Source organism: Corvus moneduloides, chromosome Z (assembly GCF_009650955.1).
Source record: "Corvus moneduloides isolate bCorMon1 chromosome Z, bCorMon1.pri, whole genome shotgun sequence".
NCBI classification, from domain to species: Eukaryota; Metazoa; Chordata; class Aves; order Passeriformes; family Corvidae; genus Corvus; species Corvus moneduloides.
The window spans coordinates 37,900,991-37,920,579 of record NC_045511.1 but is presented as its reverse complement, the minus strand read 5'-3'; the positions used below and the strand labels follow the sequence as shown (position 1 = coordinate 37,920,579).

Sequence of the window (19,589 nt, the reverse complement as noted above, 5' to 3'; positions counted from 1 at the left end):
AGCCTGCATGGTAGGTTTGTTTCTGGAATAAATCATATTTGAGGTTTGTACACCCAACCATTACTGAGGCAGTACCTTCATTAACTGGAAAAGAACAAAGAAATGTGTGTTTCCACAAAGTGAAATCTCTTTTCTATTATCAGTCTGTTGCTTTTCACACACAGCCTCACAGAAATACTATTTTTTTCCCTGCTCTACTTCTCCTGCTTCCTTATGCAAATCCTAGCAAGGAGTATATGTCTGTCATAGAAAGCCTTTCCTGTTTTCACTAGAAAAAGGGCTAATTTCAGGGTATATTGTAGATTAGCCTCATTGCTGATAAATATGTTGACTGAAGCTGCAGCCACTTGCAGCTGTGATCTTGATCGTCCTCTGTGATCTTGAAAAATATTGAGTCTTCACTCTGTTTCATGTTCTTGTTCATCTTGCATCTAAATGCAATTTGCAGGCTCTTTGGCACAGATGATATTAGTATTGATATTGGTTAAAATAGCTTTTCAAAAGTGTGCATTTGCAAGAGTTGTATCTTCTTCCCCATGAAAGGAGCTTAGAAAAGGGTAGCATCTAGAAATGTGGTACTTCCTTCCGAAAGATGAAGTCCAAAATTCAGTGCGAAGTTAAGAAAACTGGAACAAAATGAGGGAAAAGCGCTTCCAGTGATAGCCTTGGGAGTTGTCCCATGAGACTCACTCTGGCTCATGTGCCTATTGTGACTGAGTGAATGTGTTGGGATGAATTTGTAAGACTGGCTGAAGGATAATCTCAAGTAGCTATAATTTGGGTTTGTTTTGTTTCTACATGTGAAGTAGGGGGGCTTTTCCGGCCACTTGAGAAGAACAGAAAATCCCTCCATCAGCATTAGCTGAAGGGGATGATCAGAGCATGAGATTTATGGAGCACTGGAAATAGCTTTGCACCAGTCAGCACTCCTGGTCCCACACCCCTCCAGGAGCCAACAGCAACACATTTGTTCAAGTGATGTCAGTGGCTGCTGGGTGGCATGAACAGGAGTTTTTGTTCCCTGACTGCTGCCATTACTGGTGCTGTTCACTTACTGCTCCTTATTTTTCTAACTGGTTTTGGACGTAATTTCCTCTCTGTCTGGCAGCCCCTCAACTTAATGACACCTGGAAAGCAGGGGAGCTGACGGTAAGAGGGAACCAAGTATGCAGTTGGGTTGGTTTGGCATTTTTTTCTGCTTATCCGAAGAATCTGTGGAGGAAGAGATTGGAGATCATTCTGTGTCCTATTGTCCAGCAAGGAGAATGAAATGGTGGAGTCCTCCAGGCTTCTGAACTCAATCCCAAAGGTTTTCTGAATTGAATGCAATTGCTTTATATAAAATTTTATATAGTATTTCTGTGTAGGGCAGTACAAACCCAGCACTGTAATACAAACCACCTGGCTTTGTCATGAAATTTAAAAGGTTAGTCTGTTTGCATATAAATGATAGCACTGGCATAGTGGCCACAATGTCAAGGAGGGGGTAGTTTTTAAAATACAAACAAAATTCCTTAGCTATCAGCAATAGGGATGTTTCTCTGAGGTTTGGTTTTTTTGGGAGGTTTTTTCGTTGGTTTGTTTGGGTTTTTAATTCTGAAAAACAATCTGAAAATATTTTTTATTTAAAATAAACCTACTTTGAGACTTCATCCAAATAGCTCATCTAATACTTCTCATTCCTGTTTAAAGGCTGGCTGCAGATGCAGTGTATGCCTGAATAGGACCATAGATTTGGAAGAAACCTACTATGCCCTGTGAGGTCTAACCAGTTCGAGAAGCAGGACAATTCAAAGCTGAAGGTTCTGACGTCATTACCTTAGCCACACAGATATGATTCCACCACTGAGTTACTGACTTAATAACATGTGGGTAAAGTCTGCTGTCCTACTTTGAACTCTTGTGCCACTTGGAGTTGCAGTGTCCTGAAGAGGAATTTTGTTGTGTCCCACATGGTGTAAGCATTGTCCTGAGCAAACAACTGTCACTGTATTCCAGCAGCAGGGAATAAAAGAGGTGGAGAAGATGACTAAAAAATGTCAAACGTAGAGAAAAATCTAAGTGTTCTCATTGCAGGAATGAGCATATTTCTTCTGAGTTTATAAAATCATTGTATTTTTCACTTACGAATTTTTGCTGGGCATTGAAGAAGGGAGAGTGAGTATGAGAGTGATGCAAAAGGTCTTTTGTCTTTGGAGTCAAAATCTTGTATTTAATTATTTTGAAAGTTGGAAGCCAGGTTTTAAACCATGTGAAATTAGAAGGATGTGAGCATGGGCTGAGTAGGCTGGCTGTGACCTAAGCTATGGAAAAAACGGGCAGCCGCATTGTTCATTGCTTGGAATTTGAGTCTTATTTTCATATTGAGTTCCAGATTCTGTCTATGACAGTAATCTTGCCTGGAAATAACAAATGTTTTGACCACAGTCACTGTGGGAGACCAAAGATAAAAGGATTTTTTGCCTCTAGTTACGAGAGGGATAAGATAGAAGTAGAGGCATGGAGAGAGGGGCATAAACAAAGGGGATAGCTTACTGTTGCCTTGATACTTAGAGCAGCCTTTCCTTTTGCTGAACAGGAGATACAGTTTAATAATAATTGGTAACAGACAGTTGGTATGCTTGATTTCAGACTTCAGAGTTGAATTTCTGCATCAGATGTATAAGTTTATGTGCTTTTCGCGACTATAACGTTTGGGTTTATAAGACCAGCAGGCTTTTATGTGCATATATAAATAATTTGTGTTGAAACACATATGCAGACACTGTATGGGTAAAAATTATAAGCAGACTCTATCTGGAGACAGCCAGAAGAGACAGTGGTAATGGGAAGTATTTGAATCACTTGCTATGGTGAGATAAAAAAAATTTCTGCTGATTCCAGAGATACTGTTGGCATTAGACAAGGGATAACAGCTTCAAACTGAAAGAGGGTAGGTACAGATTAGCTATTAGGTAGAAATTCTTTCCTGTGTGGGTGGTGAGACACTGGCACAGGTCACCCAGAGAAGCTGTAGATGCCCCATCTCTGGCCATGTTCAAGGCCAAGTTGGATGAAGCTCTGAGCAACCTGGTCTATTGGAAAATCTCACTGCCAATGGTGGGAGGGTTGGAACTAGTTGATCTTTAAGGTGTCTTCCAACCCAACCCATTCTATGTTCTATCATAATCTAGCCATTCTTGTAGATAGGTGTTTCAGTAGGGTGTCAGACGGAATGTGGATGGGGCTGTATATGAGATGGCAGACAGTTGTGTTGTTGCATTTTGGTGAAAGTGTCCATTTGAATGTATAGATATGCCAAAGCCAAGCTTACCTTTTGAAGGCATGAGGCTTGTTCCTGCAGTACCTCTCTGATATTGGTTGTACCTAAGGCTGGGACCTGGTCTTCCTTCCCCTCCCTGTAAGGTGCAGGATCTCCTGGCCCCCCAGCACCCTCTCCATACTCTCCATCATACTGTGTCTTCACACATGCAGCCATCCTCACCAGAGCGCCCTTCTGGGGAAGGAAGAAGTAAGAATGGAGAGCAGGCAAGATGGAACAAGCATTGCTTCTGTCACCAGCCAGAAGGCAGCCTTGCTCCTGAGAGCTGGCAGCACCACAGCAAAGCAAAGCTCAGCACACATCTCCAGTGAAAAGGCGGATGGTGACATCTTTTCTGCCATCTTGCTGCAAGCTGTGAATGGTACTGGTGCTCCAGCATTATGAGCAGGTGATACTGAAAATGCAGGGGAAAGGGGAAGTATTTGGTTCCAGTATAAGTAGTGCATCTATGTTTTTAATTAAGGCTTATTTTTTTAAAACCTTTATTTTTCAAATTAAGTGAGTTCACGTGCTTTTTTAAACATTTCCTTACCTTACATGCACTGTGGTATAGGAGCTGCTGTCCCCAGCATGGCAGCAGAAATGTGCACATGGAGAGAAAAGCCTTCAGGCAACACGGCAGTGTGGTCTCCCAGACAGCGCTGTTGAAGCTGTCACACTGCTTTGGTGCTGGTGGCCTTTTTCTCATCTAACTGTTCTCTAGGTCATTTCCCTATCACTTTGCTGGTCTGCTGTAAAGCTGGAGACCATCCTGTTTTATATCCATCTCCTATTAGACAGGGTAAGGAGGGGCTGGCTGAAGAGCACTGAGTTTACAGAATTAGGTATCCCAACCAAGCCTCTTATTCACAGTGACAGCTTTGACATCAGAAGAGAGGCACAGGCAGTGCCACCTTTGAAAAAGGGTTAGACATGGCTTCTTAGTCTCTTGCCTTTTCTGACTTCTTTTAGGATTTTTTTTTCTACCAACACAGCTGTCATTGATCACAGATGGGGCCCACAAAGGGAGAAGAGTGTCTGGTCTGTAACTGGGAGCTCTCTGCTGTGAGCCTGAGGTGGGGGGAAAAAAGGGCATTTGTCTTCTCCGAGCAAGACCTCAGCATTTGCTTCCTTGCCAAGAGTGAATCCTGTCCTGAAGTGCTGTCCTTTGGTTACTATGCCTTTCTGATCACAGAGAGCAACAAGGTTGCCTGCTGCTCTGCTTGGGCTTTCTGAAGCAGCATGTTTTGTGATTCCCAGCTTCTGTTTGCTTGGAAAAGAACCTCCATGCCGGCTGTGGGAAAGGTACATGTTTTATTTGCAGGTGGAAGTGGAGTCATGTTTAGTGCCTGTGGAAGCTGATGGGGTTGCTCTTGAGCAAGGCTGTGGTACTATATAAACTTTTTAACATTGTGTTATGTAGAACTGAGTGAATGCTAAAACAGGAGCATGTGGTTGGAGGGGAGGAGAAAGGACGTGAAGGAAATACATGCCCCTAACTCACATTTATTAATGTGAGAAGGTTCAAGCAGGCACCTGTTGCTGCTTGAGGCTCGCACAGCTGTGGGAGCATGCTGCCTGACCCACAGGCACATTAGCACAGGTACAGGTTCAAATGCTGTCTCACAGTTTGCCATTGACAAAGCAACAGAATTTGCCTTTCAAAAGCGTGATTGTACCACACCTTTCTCTTCTGTTACCAAGTACAGGCAGTTGCTGCATGAGCTCTACTCACAGCTCTCATCGGTGCTGTGGAGTGGAGGAAGGAGAGACGGGGCTTGCACGTCCTTCTCCCCTGTTGCCAGCACCCCTCATGGTGTGCAATTTCTTGATCTCTGCAGAAATACAAATCAGAAGAAGTAAAATTAAGGAAGTAGAATATTGCTACCAATATTACCAAAAATTGAAGTCTGATATTCTGCTAAAATTAGCTTTTAAGTGACCTTTTAATGGCCAGTTCATACTCCAGGTTTTAAATTATTTTAGACCTCTGTATAGTCCTCCTCAAAATGACAACTCCAGACAAAGTTTTGATTAGCCAGCCCATTACTGCCTTACTTGAATGACCATGCTTTTTTTTTGCTGGGGTTTCAGTGGGCTGAGATACTCATGCAGTGCTGCACAGCAGGAAAGGGGGTTGTCCAAGGTGGCAGGAATGGCAGGTACAATCTGCCTATACAACCTGGGCTGCTTATGCAGTCAGTGATGCTGAATGCAGAGCATGGTGGAGCTCCATGAGCTCAATCTGCCTCAGGTCCAGCTACTGAACAGTGGTTCATTCCAGTACTCAAAATAAAATACAGCTTGAGTAAGGCTACCAAAAGTCATTCTTTAAATCTGAAGTGTTATCATCATTTTGGCCATAGTTCTAGAAAATTAAGGGTTTTGTACTGAGACAGAGCACTGCACTGTGAGAAACAGCATTAAATGAACCTTGATGCCATGAGGGTGTCAGGAAGAAAGGTTGCCTTAAAGATTGCTGCTGCTGTGGTGCTCTGTCTGGCCCTTGGTTTCTTTGGGCTCTGTAGTACTGTCAGAGCAAGCACTACAAGACCTGAGAGAAAACTTAGGCTATGAAAAGTACAGTTCTTGGTCTAAAATAAAACTAATTTAAGCTGATAGACAGCTCCTTTACTTGGTCTCCTGACAAACCCTTGGCGAACACATTAATCACAATTACAGTATCCTTGTAAAAATGATGAATCCATTCTGTTTGCGTCCAGTAGGTTTTTGGCTATTGAGTACACTCTACCAGATTGCCAACCAATACTCTGTCAACACAGTTGTAACACAAAAAACTGTTTCATTTCTCCTGATGAGCTGCTTCAGCATCCCTCACTTGGGCAAGTTTCAATGAAATCAAATTCATGTTCTAAAGTATGTATTTACCGTGGCATAAAAGACAGGAGTGCCCATTCAAAATTCAGACTATACAGAATGAAAAGTCACTGGTGTATTAAAGAATAACTATTTCAGCTAAGATAGAGGGAGAAAAAAGTCATTAAATGCACTGTAAAATTGGCAATTCTTAAACTGTGATTCTTCCATGCAAACAACTGTAAAACCTGTTTTTTAGTTAAAATATTGTCCTGCAATACTTGTTCCTTAATTACATAGGCAAATTATCTAATATTTGAATCCAATTTATCTGTAGATAGGAAGAGACTGGTGATAAATGCTTTCAGATGGAATGGAGCAGCATTCCGGTGCTCTGGAATGCTTCCTTATTGTTAATTAAAATAAATCTGTAGCATAGCTTGGTTATTTGAAAAAAATTCTCTGTATTTTTTTCTCTATGAATTAGAGTGGAGTCTGACCTCTGAGACTCTTTAATTAACATTTAAGAGTCAAGTTGTTCAAATAATTTTTTCAGTAGAGTCTGAAGCTGTGTTTTGTAAAGATCACAGATGCTTCATACCTTTAATAAAGGTTCCATTTTGTTGGACAATAGCTCTTACTCTATTTCAAATGATCCCATTTTCTAAGATCTTTAAGTATGTTGCTTTTGTTCAGTGATTTAGATTTCTTGTCTCATGGCGCCTTTTAAATTGGATCCAGCTATTAGTAAAATGTACTCATTTTCCCTGAAGCTAGTCTCCCATTCTGCAGACCAAAAGCTTAGTAAAGTCTAACTTTTTTCTCCCTTTAATAAAGGCATGTTTTAAATTACTTGTTTTCTTAATCTTATTGGTAGACCTCAGAAGTAAAAAAATTTTTTTTGGTTGTATGCATATGATTGAGAACATGAGCAAGCTATTTGTACCATATAAAGCTTTCTATAAGGATGTTTGTTTTAGGCTTGTCTGAATGTCCAGGGAGAGGATTCTGCTCCTCTGCTCCTCTCTGGTGTGACCCCACCTGGAGCACTGCAGCTCTGGAGTCCCAGCACAGGAGGGACATGGGCCTGTTGGAGCGAGTCGAGAGGAGGCCACAAAGTTGTTAGAGGGATGGAGCAACTCTGAGAGTTGGACTCAATTATGCTTAAGGGTTCCTTTCAACTCAGCTGTGATTCTGTGATTCCTGTGAGGAAAGGCTGAAGAGTTGGATTTGTTCAGCCTGGAGAAGAGAAAGCTGTGGAGTGACCTAATTGCAGCTATCCTGTACCTGAAGGGAGCCTGTAAGAAAGATGGAGAGGCACTATTTGCAAGAGCATGTAGTGACAGGACAAGGGAGAATGGCTTCAAACTGAAAGAGAGTAGCCTTCAATTAGATATTAGGAAAAATTCTTTACTCTGAAAGAAGTGAACCACTGGAACAGGTTGCCCAGAGAAATTGTGGATGCCCCATCTTTGGAAGTTGCCCTATCCAAGACCAAGGTTGGATGGGGCCTTGAGCAACCTGATCTAGTGGAAGGTGTCCCTGCCAAGGCAGGAATGTTGAAACTACATGATCTTTAAAGACCCTTTCAACACATTCTATGATTCTGTGATTGTGTGGGGCAAGGGAGAATAATAAGGATTAGGCAAAAGAATTTATTACCCGGGTCAGGAAAAATTAGTATCTCTTTAATTTAGGACATGTTCAAAATAGCTTAAAAATGTGGGTTTTTTCAGGTATTAAGTCACTGGGAGCTTTTCTTTTGAAAGTCAAGCCATGTACCTTACATGGCTTTAGTCTGTCAGCTTGAAGCAGCATTTCCCAAAAGGTCTTGGCTCAGGTTACTAAAACAAAGGGACTGACTTAGAGCTGGATTATTGGAATGGTTAAGGTTTTTTTCCCCTTAAACAATCTCATGCAGCAGCTTGCATTGTCTGAAAATAGATCAAGCAAAATGTTGATGTCATGGTATCTTCCACTGAGCTGTCAAACTGCAGGTAATTTTTGAGTTGCAAATAATACTGTGCAATACTGTGTATTTTTCTTAAAAATGAAACTAAAAGATATTACGAGACCCCTGGAATTATTTGTGTAAATTGTTGCTCCTGAATTTGGGACTCTGCTATCTGATGGTAGCATCCCTTCACAATGTTCCATGTAGGTACTAGCCAATACTTAGATCTCAATGTTGTTGATACTTAGGAAAATTAAATTTTGTACCTGAGACATTGAGTGTCTGTGTCTTCATGCCACTGAACTGTGCCTCAGAAATGCACTACTAATATGAGTAGTGTCTTGCAAAACACACAGTAACAAACTTTGTTTAGCTTAAAAACCTGGTAGTGGAGAGGCCTGCACTATCTCCAAAAGTAGGGTGGGAGGAAAAAACAATTTCCAAGGAATGAGGATCCATCCACAAGGAACCTGAGGTGTTAGTCAGCAGGCCTCCTTCACTCCTCTGCCCCACTTCTCCCTATCCATGGCAGTGCCAGCCATCAGTCCTGGACTTGGGAGGACAGCTCTCAGCCTGGTACTGCAGGCTGAGAAAATAAATTGCATTTCCAACTTCAGCATGTGGGTCCTTGCAGCTGCCAAACCAGTAAGAGTGTGTGTGGGTGGGTGAGCAGTTAAAGGTGTTGCTTCAGATCCAGCAAAGTCCTATGTGCTTTCTGCCAGCAATAACACGATGGATTGCTGTAAATTACTTTTCAGGTTTAGTTTATATTGTTTATGGTGTAACCAGCCAAAACGGCATATGGTGTGCATCTCTGAACTGTAGAAGAGCACAGAGAAACGTGCAGAGAGAAAACTGTGAGAGGACTAATGAATTCTCATTTTTGCCACTGAGTATTTGCTCCTGGGAGGAAAAGAAAAGCCAAGAAGAGCATACGCAGGATGTGGTATGGTTAGCTCAGTCCTACCACAAGCTGCTTGGTTTTCAAAATTTCCTTTTGAGACTGTTTTGTTAAAAGTGCCTGTTCACATGACTCATTCATTAGGCTGTGAAGCTGTGGGGCCCATTTTGCTCTTGCCTCTCTAAGCATTGGATGAGACGCTGGGAACTGATTTTTCTTTTTTCCACCCTACTCTTATGTGACTAAAATTCTTATGTTTGTGGAATCAGCCTAGGGCTATGGAGTATCATAGAAAAATTACTTCTTTATAGTGCATGTGTCTGAGAAACTGTTTTAGCTGCAGTTTGGGCAACACTGTCTACACACCATATGGTACAGGGGGCAGGAATGTAACCAACATATTTCAGTCCACATTGTGCAGGGCCCCCCCTGCCCCTCTTGCACTCAGAGCCAGCCTTGGTTTCTGTGCTCTGCTTTCTGGGGTCTCGTACAAGTCACAGGGAGCCAGCAGGGCTGACTGAGCTGCTGGTTTCACAGGCCCTTCAGCAGCCATTGGTTCTCCTGCAGTTTGTTCTGCCACAGGAACATTTGGGGCTTTTGGAAGACAGGAGGCAAATGTGTAATCTGAGGATAAGAGGCATGCTGCTACTACCCCAGCTGGCAAAGCGCCAGCATTTCAGAGCTGGGAATGTGCTGGGATTTGTACTCACCCTGGGAAAGAAAGGGAAAAAGGCAAAAGAGAGAAAGAAAAGTGTCTGCTGTCTCAGATCTCACTCAACAAATAAATATTTTTCTTTTTAACTATTTGAATAGATGTTGGTTGCCAAGGACAGAAACCCTATGGAGGAAGGAACAGTTAAGGTAACAGGCACAGCTTAGTTCCATGTTTTCCAAAGCCACTGAGATTCAGATGATCAATCAGGCCACGATGCAGTGTCAGTTATACATGACTTTAGTATGTGAGGAAGTAAGACCACGTGAATGCCTTCATAGAGAGAACTTCTGTCCTCTCTGTGCAGCTATGATGGTTGCACCAAGAAAGGTGTTTTGGGGGCAAACTGGCTTCTGCACTTCGTAAGCCATGTCCGTACTTCTTGTCAAGAGTACTCAGAGATGTAAGCTCTGAAGTCTTGCGATTCCCCCTTTAGATCAATAAATACTTCAATAACTGGGGAGGAAATAATAGCTCCACCAGGAGGTATGAAGAGAGCCCCATCCCAGAATACTCTATAATCTGCTGTTGAAATATTCTCACTGAAGGCACAGTTTGAGATCTTGAGCAGCCACAGAAGCTGCACTTGGTTGCTTACCTCCTGGGTAAGTGCTGTAACTGCTGGATCATGGGATGTAGAAGAGCAGTGATCACAGGAGGTGACCACAGTCCCTTTCTCCTCCTTACGTTTCTTCTCATTGCCATGAGAATACATAAGGAATTCTGTTTGGACTTTCGTTTGTTTGTTACATATGGAAGAATGTGCAGGGTAAAGTGTATCTACAGTCTTTTAAATGTGTTTATATTCTGTTTGGTTAACTCACCTGACAGATAGGAGAGGTGTATGGTTAAGTTTTGAGCCTCGGTAGTTTCATCCAGGCAAGGAGCTGCTCAGTGCTATGAGAAAACACCCTGTAACAAAGCTGGATTGCCTGGGAAGATTTACTGGAGAAACATTTAGTGTCTCCAGGGAGAAGCAGCAGCTGGGTAGGGTTTTGAAGGTCTACATTATGAATATGGGCATCTACAGCAAAGTGAGTTGAAGCTTGGAAAGCTATTTCTTTCATAAATTTAGCTCTGGTTCCACTAGCAGGAATCCTAATAGCTGCTATTTTGTCAGCAAAAAGAGATAATTGCTGCAAGAGACAGCAATTATCCCTATCATACACAGCACTGTAGCTATTCAGTATCTTGCATGCAGCAAGTGCAAAATCCACTCAGCCCCAAAACCTCGCAGCTTTTTATTTTCGTAAGGTGTGCTCAAACTATTTTATGTAAGGGGTCAGCTGGAAAGGGGTATCAAGTACACAGGACCTGTGGGCATTTATCACTTATTAATTATGCTGATAGGATTAACATCTAATCAAATGTAAGTCTGTGAAATTTTTTCCAGGGCTATAAAGTTGACAGGGATTAGGATGAAAATGAAATTATTTTCAAAACCTTATTTCCAAAAGCAACAGTACACTGAAGTATGCCTGTTTCCCCTTCCTCCCTTTCTGTCTTCAATTCTCAATGTTATCACTACATCTGTCATTCAGAAAAAAGGTTCATATTCAGTTACTTGATATAAGCACAATTTGGACTCAGTTACGCCAACTATTAAAACTGCTAACATTTCACTCTTACTATGAAAGGTGATTTTCATTAGGTGCCCTGTCTTTTTCTTTCTTTTCAGAGAAAAGGCTGAAACAGAAAGATTGGGAGTTATTCCACTTAACTGTTTTCCTTTACTATCAGTGTTGAATTGCTAATGTAATATAAAAGGCTAGGCTGATCACTGCCTGCAATCAGGCAAGCCTTGCTAGAGAGTAAGATGACACTTATGCCACAAGAGTGGCTAAGAACAAGGTCAAAAATGTAAAGACAGCAACACAAAGACCTACATGTAATTCATGTTCATACTACATAAATAAAAACATTTTTTCAGTTGTAATTTGCTTGAAAACTTTGTTACAGTGTGTCAATAAGTTTGTGTCAATGTGTATTGGTAGAACAGCATGACAACTTTTTAAATGCAGATGAATTTTAAATGCTTAACAATGGGCTTAAAATCTATTACTAGCAAAACTGATTCATTTAACTGAAAGTTCCGTTTCATGGGTTGATACCTAACTGTTATCCTTTTGGCATGGATTTAATATTGGTACAGAATTGCATTTAAGCCTTTTTACCACTTGTATGATACACTTACAGAGGGGATATTATAATTTACATTTTGTGGATTTTCCAGACCTTTGCAGTGGTAATCTCCGTTCTCCACCACCCCCCACAGCCCCCTTTTAACAACATGAAAGAAATAACCTCTAGCCTAACTTAAAGGGAAGAAAGTCAAGACTGGAAACAGTGGCAGTGAAGATGCTGCAGATGTGTCCCTGGATCTGGGTTAGTTTACTAGCACAGAATCAGGAGTTTGTCTTTGGGCACCCTGGGTTTCCAGAGCCCAGGCTGAGGTGCACAGAGCTCTGGCTCCTCTGTCCAGCTGACTGACTTGCCAGGCTGCTGGGGGAAAAAACACCAATCTGCCAAAATACAAAACCCCAAAAAAAGACAAAAAAGCCAAACTGGTACGGATATATTATCAACACTCACACAGATAAAATACAGTTTCGGTTTGGTTTGGTTTGGTTTTTTTACCTAATTTTATTTTTCATCCCAAAGGTTCGTCATCGGTGGTGTGAACTTGTCATCAAACACAAATATGAGCCTGGGTATGGAGATGTTGAGAGATTCCTCAGAGAAGATCAGGTAAGTTACGTTTAACTAGCATTTTGAAAACAATCAGCTTTTTAACACCCCTAGGCTGAAATTAAAAAAATATTTTAATATATTTTCTTGCTGAAGGTTGTTAAAAACTTGGCTGTGTATTCATTTTTTTCTTCTGTGGTCCCCTAAACATTGTAGTTTAAGGATGCCACCTAGGGTAGGGGTATTCATCCCCACCTAAACATGCTAATCTTCTGTCAAGCATGAAATAGGATAGAATTCCTCCTCTCCTTGCATTTTATGCAAACCAGAGGTAGCAGTGATGCTAGGAAGATGCTTCTCAGCAGGTCCCTCTTGCAGGATGAGGAAGGCAAGTGTGGCTGGGAATATCACTGCAGGTATGAGGCAAGTGCAAAGCAGTCAGTGCTGTGGTAACCTCGGTTTTGAAGATGACAGCCAGAAGTATTATAGCACAACAGTGTACAGCCAGGGAATGCTAGCCTCTCCATGGGTGGGGACATGCTAAGAGAAGATTGTGAAGGCCTTAAAAGGCTGGACATACATGATTTCCTTACTATGGCCTTTTATTTAGGCCATTGTGAACTTACAGTTCTAATTGAACCTCTGCCTTGTTCTTTTCTATTTCACTTTTATTTATCTTTATTCACTATAGGATGAATTTTAAATACTTAAAACTTATGTAAAAAATAGAAAATGGTGAAGATACGTCAAAATCTAGGCAAGATATTAATGTCTTTACCTTTTATGCTGACAATGAACAAAGCTATTTACAGCCAATGAGGATTCTGTGCTTTCAGGCAACATACCACAATTGAATTGTTGCAGTCTGTCATGCTTTCTTCTAGCTTGGAAGTATACCTCCTATTTATATCTCAGCCAATAAACAGGCCCCAGAGCTCTTGGCAAGCTCTGTATTAAACAAACAGAAAAGACATAAAAGAACATTATTGCATAAGGAGTTATATATATTGTGCATATTTGTATTCTGAGAAAGGATGGAGATAACCACCAGCAGAACTTGGGGGTTCAGAGTTCGGGAAATCCTTGAGCTGATAAAACCATACAGAATTGCATTATGTTTGGAATAGATACGCCAAATAAAGACATTTTCTGCAGTGTAGGGAAATAATTTTTGCAACTTTTTAATGTAATCTTAATTTAATTTACTTCAGCAGTGCATACAGTTAATGGCACAACCAGCTTTTGGTGTGATTACCACTTAAATCGGAGCAGTTGCAGGTCCTTACTGATCATGTAACATGGCTTTTTTTAAAGTCTGGGAAAAAAATGCAAATGGACTATTTAAATCCTTTGAAGTTTTACAAAACACCAGTGTGTTCACTGCATGTTAATGTTTAGGCCTGGGGGAGAATTTTTAAGGCTGGGTAGAGAAGGTAATTCCTATAGCAACAAAATTTCAACATTTAAAAAATTCTCAATGAGAGCAACTGGAGCCCAGCTCCAAGGCCATTTGTGTGGCTGCCAGACCTGGTGCAGCTGCAAACCTTGGAAATCTGAGGTTTTTGTTCTCTTGGTGTCAGAGAGCATGCTTAGGGAATTGGCAAGGAGTCTGGCAGGTGTCTGCCACTCTGAGACTTTTTCCTTTTACTTCAGTCTTTGTTAAACTTTAAATTTCCCTTCTGGCTGAAGGTTTTTTTTTAAGGATTACCAGCCAATGCTAGAAATTGTGAGGAATAGCATTAAAAGTTGTATTTTCTCAATGCTATCCAAAATTTTCCACTCCTTCAAGTGTCCAAACAATAACTATAAAAGTCAGCATGCTAAGCTGCTAATATTTTGTCACAAGCGTAATCCTGTTTTGGCAAGTGCAGTTTAACATTTACTGAATTCCTGTAATTAGCTGAAAAAAACCATATCAGCAGAAAAAAAAAGTCTCCAATAAGGTTCCTGTTAAGTTAGCCAGTGCTTTGTTGGCAGTGGTCAAAGGGGCCCAGATCTCCCCACAGGAGCCTCATTACCTTTTTTTATAGCTGCTATGTCCAGAATAAGTAGTTAGGAAAGGCCTGCCTTTGCACCCAACCAGAATTTATGCATGTTAAGCTGTATCTCAGATGTAAAGGGGAGTCAAACACAGACGTGACCATATTCAGTTGATGTTCTGTTACAGAATTGCCAAATTGGAATTTTAGAGTGGTCTGCTTCAGTCTTTGTTCATGGATGTGTGACAATTGGAAAGAAAATATGTACCCTGTTGAAGGAGGGAGAAGCTTTTTTCTTAAGGGACATTTGGAAAAAATTCAGGTAGTGGGTAAAGGAAAACATGAAAACTTGCAAGGAAAGTGAGGAATGATTTTCTTGTCATGACATCACACAGGTTTCTTATAGTAATAATCTGTTCTTACATAGTCAACACAGCATACAGACAACCATCCTTAGGCTAAAGAGAGACAGAGAAAATTAGTTCTGGAAGGGGAGAATAGGCATTAGAGAGTAAATGGTATTTTATGTGTTTTGGATTGTCTGTTTTGTTTCATTTTTAGTTTAAATGAGTACTAGTAGGTCAATGGCAAAAACCCAAATAACTAGTCATTACTGGTGGTAGGATGTTTGTGTGTTATGTTCCTCTTTCAGGCTATGGGTGTGTATCTCTATGGTGAATTAATGGTGAATGAAGATGCAAAACAACAAGAACTTGCACGGAAATGCTTTGCTGCAGCACAAGAACATATGGATGCATCCTCAGCCAAAGTGGTGGCAGAGATGTTATTCTGAAAAGGTGATCTTTCATTTTAATCCTAACACCCTGATTTTGCTTCATATAGAAAGAATATGCAGAGCTCACTAAACGTGGTAAACTTTGGCACACCATACAGCTTGTGGCTAGTTGGGCTGAGAAATAACTCTTGTTACATATCTTGTTGGCTTGTATTTTTTCTTTTTTTTAAGCCCAGCTGCGAGAGCAGTGATTACATACATGTAGGCATAGCTGGAGAACGTGGAGAATGGCTTTGTTGTAATGGACTGTACAAGAGACAACTGTAAGTCCAAATGGCCACAGAAGGCCAGGCTCTGCCTACAGTTGTTTCCCATTCTGTATTCTTCACTCTGCTTACAAAAATTTCAATTGTGCAAGGAGCATTTCTGTTTAATAGAGCTGCATGTTTACTTGACAGGCAGCACAGTCTTTGAAAAGAGTCTGATCCCACAGTGGAAATATGAAACTGTGGACTTGGAAGCAAATATGAATCATGTGAGAACAACCTGATAATGCAAATGTTTTTGTGTTAAGGGTATTGAGGTTCTGAAGTTTGATTGTGAGGCAAGAAAAGTAGCTAGCTTGTTTATGAAATTAAAGGAGAGAAATCACCAGACAAGAACCGAAATTGCAAAAATATTTATGGAATAAAGATTGCTAGAGGCTATAAATTTGCAAAGATACTTTCCACTTCTCAGCCTGAACAGTTGGAGGTAGCCTTACAGTGTCTGCATATGCATGTTTAACACATAACCCATTAAGGTTGGTATGAAAGTTTCTTCCAGTACAGCATACCTCAGATTTTTGGTTAATCATATAACTCATCCAACAGACTGATTGCCTTGGTTGTTCACATAACTTTACAGTTGATTTGTGGTATCAAAATTCAGGCTCTAATTTAGCAGAAACGTTGTCTAATTGGTACCAAGCAAAAATCTTAATTTTCTTCTGTTCTAGCAGTATTTGACAGTGAGTTCCATTTGATTTTGTAGTATTTGCTATGTTTGTATGAAATACAGCCAATGACAGATATTATGAAAGCAAGTTTGTTTATGAACAGCCATGTTGTTCTTCTGTATAGACAAGAACTGTGCCTGCCAAGAAAACTTTTTGGGAAAGGTGGATCAGACTGTAGAGTGCCAGGATATCAGTTGCGGGGTAGGAGACACCTTTTAAAACAGTTAGGGCTAAAGAGACTCTTGTGTACTCCCAATTATCAAGGACTCACAGGAATTTGAGTTATGTTCAACAGTTCTTAATCTGGTAGGTATCTTCAAGTGTCTGAAGGCCAGAAACAATAAAATCAAAATTTCTATAAGTTTCTGATGGTAAGTACCTAGCACAGGAAAATTACATGGTATGCAGGTGTTAGCATTAGTCTAGAATTACCCCTTTGACTTTACAGACAGAAGTGCATGGTGAGCTATAACATAAAATCTAAAAATACTGAGTACAATACTCTGTGTGACTGCACAGCTTTCTTCTAATGTTGCGGCTGTTTGGGTTCCTGGCATGATGATTTGTGACTTAAGATTAAAATCACATTGCCAGGGATTACCACACAGCCATGACCGCAGCTGCTAGCATGAAACTCACCATTAACAGTCTGATGGGTGCACAGCGTGGAATCCTCTCCATCTATCAAACAAACAAAAAATATGAAAAAAAAAAAAAAAAGAAAGTTAAAAAAAAAGAAAGAAACAAACCCCCAAACCCTCCAAAAAAAGAGGAAAGCAGCAGAGCATCGTGGAAGAACCTCCTCCGAAAGCTATCTCTGCCGAGATGGAGACCTCTCTGGCAAGGTGCAGAGCTTAGCTGATTGGTGAACAGTGATTGTTTTCCTCTTTGTTCACAGTGGCTAAGTTCTGCACCTGAAGAGAAGGGAGAGGAGACTCTGTGCAGGGTAGAAAGCGTTTGCTGGCTGAGATACCTTGCTGCTGAAGGGGCAGATTTGCAATGAATGCATGTGTCCAAGGTTCAGTGTATGGAGGATAAGAGGCAGAGGCAACCTGGAGAGGACCAAAGACTTTTAGTTTTAGTTGAGAATAAACAGTGCTCCTTAAGTTCTCAGTCTGACTGCAAATGTGAGGCATTGCCTACAGTAATTTGGTTACCATGCTTTCCTAAAGGTCAGAGGAAATAATGTTTGTTACTTTAACCTGAAATTGTCAATAAAACTTTTGTTTTATAGTCTTCTCTTTAATGGATGCTGTCATAATCTCTCTGCAGTTTTAGCTTAGCACTGTGTGTCGTTTGCAGGAAATGGTGGCAGCTCCAGTCGGAAACAACTTACAGCTGCTGCTGTTGTTCCAGGCTGTTGATGGACCCGTCCTCCGGTGCCTACTGAGCTGATATCAGTTCTGATTTTACACACTGGCTCAGTTCAGCAGGAACAGGAGTCGAGCCCTAGAGCAAAAAAAAAGATGTACCTTTCCTAAGAGCCTTTGAGAAATGTTGTTGCTGTTTTCTCTCAAAAAATGAATCAGTGCGCATTATGATGTCCTTATGGTAGACACTAAATGGCCTAAGGTGGAAAAACTACCTCAGTACTGTTTAAGAGGACTGTTGGCTAAGGATGAGAAGGTATGTGGGTATGTAGCACATCACACAGTATTGCTCTGGTAACGTGCCTCCAACATTATTTTCAGGGTAACCTGCTAATAACCGAGAGAATGTGCTTCCACCATCGATCCTCCCTGTCTTCTCCAGACCTTGTGGTGGTAGCTCTAGGAAGCTAAAGACATCATTGTTAACTCTGTAACTACAGTTACACTCTACTGGTAACCTAAAAAATAACTCAATTTGGAAATCTGGGGCAATGAAGAATGCACAGAAATACCTGCATTGTAACAGAGTAATAACTTTAAATGCTGTTTCTGTTGCAGGAAAGATCACAGACAACTCTTTTAATAGATCTTCTACTAAACCCCGATGGTACTAGGATTTCATTGACCCAGGACATCAAAGGAAGGATTATGTGACTGCTAAAACAATCAGCTGACAGAAATATTTACCTTTCTGTATTTCTAGAGGCTCACTGTAACTGAGAACACGTGCACACAAAACAAACTACACACACACATGTTACTCTGGCTTTAGGTAATTCTTTGATACAAGAAGTTTGGGGTTTATCCTTGCTCTTTGGTAATACAATCATTCTGGTTTGCAGATGCCAAAGATTCTTGATTTGAACAGTTTTATTAATTTGGGCATTCTGAAAATTGATGAAACGGTATTGTGTACTTAAAATTTTGCTTGTAACTTCTATGTCATGTTAAAAAAACCTCAATATAAAATCAGCAGGGGCTGGGGTGGGGCTCATGAGATTAGATAGAAGCAGAAATAAACCGTGGAAAGTTACCTGCCGTGATCCTGGTGATGGGATGGGACTTAAGAAAAAACAAAGATCAGCATGCTCTCTCTGTCATGTTTGGGTTAAATTTTACCAGAATGTCAGACCTCCCATTTTATGAAAGCGTCTTTCATACCTTTGTGATGCTTCTTTTGCACAGTGATATGTCAACTGTATTTTTTCTTTCCTGATGAGTGAATCTCTACATTTCTAGAAGACATCTTAATTGTTCCTTTCAGAGAGTACAGATTTAAAACACAAAAATCTGTGAATTTATTTCCCTTGTACTCTATTGTTTTATATCAAATCCTCTTGTAAAAATAAATTTTTTTCCCAAGTACATATAGTCTTTCTATTGCACAGTGGTTCAACATTAATTTACAAACTTGGGGAAAAGAATTACTCCATTTCTGCTTTTGCAGCAGGAGAAAAGTACCTGAAAGTTGTTACTTGATAGATGTTAACGAGAAAAAATAAAGGTGGTATTTTTTTTTTTAAAGTTCTTATGCTCAGGATATAAAGTAAAAGCCTGCCTATACACTCTCTTCAGTACAAAGAGTACAGTTCCTTTTCACCTCACCACATTTTCTGACCTCTCCCTTTCCAGGCACACAGTGTCAAAACCTGAATTAAGGGACACTCAGCAACTTCTTTCAAATGCAGCAAGAGTTAGGAAATTGTCCAGGAGCACACTGAGACACCACAATGACTTCTAATGTAGTGACACTCACAGACATAGTTATTACAGGATCCCATTCATAACAGAGTTATGCTTCATTTCACAGGTTTTTCTACAACGGCCAGGAGCTTGCTCTTTGCCTTTTTCATTGGGTAAGGAAAAAAATGCAGAGCTGGATAAGACTCTTGCACAAAACATGCAGAAATTAAAGACATTGTAAGCCTCTTCATAGCCAGTACTGTTAAAACTGCAGGACAAGGAAGATACTCCACACTTTCTAAAATATTGCCAAATTTTTCTTCTTTCAAAACAATCTACTTGCCTTTTTTTTTTAATATTGAGCACAGCAGTAGCTTACTTTGTTTGCTCTCACAGTCTGCTTCAGCAGTATTAACTTGAGTGTTTCCCCTCACTACAACTTCATGATCCA

The 19,589-nt window shown here is 40.6% G+C and overlaps 1 protein-coding gene across 6 annotated transcripts in view; it reads left to right on the top strand.

The window, feature by feature from the left end:
* AOPEP (aminopeptidase O (putative)) overlaps positions 1 to 18,826 on the top strand; it is a 191,070-nt gene extending 172,244 nt beyond the window's left edge. For 5 of the 6 annotated variants that reach the window (XM_032096936.1, XM_032096930.1, XM_032096935.1 and 2 more), the window contains 3 exons: positions 12,347 to 12,433; positions 15,005 to 15,149; positions 18,014 to 18,826. In XM_032096936.1, coding sequence (XP_031952827.1) covers positions 12,347 to 12,433; positions 15,005 to 15,145 — 228 coding nt within the window. In that variant the 3' untranslated portion in view covers positions 15,146 to 15,149; positions 18,014 to 18,826. Of the gene's footprint in view, positions 1 to 12,346; positions 12,434 to 15,004; positions 15,150 to 17,776 lie in introns of all 6 variants that reach the window. The other variant, XM_032096934.1, reaches the window with a different exon arrangement.
* The last annotated feature ends 763 nt before the right edge of the window (positions 18,827 to 19,589 follow it).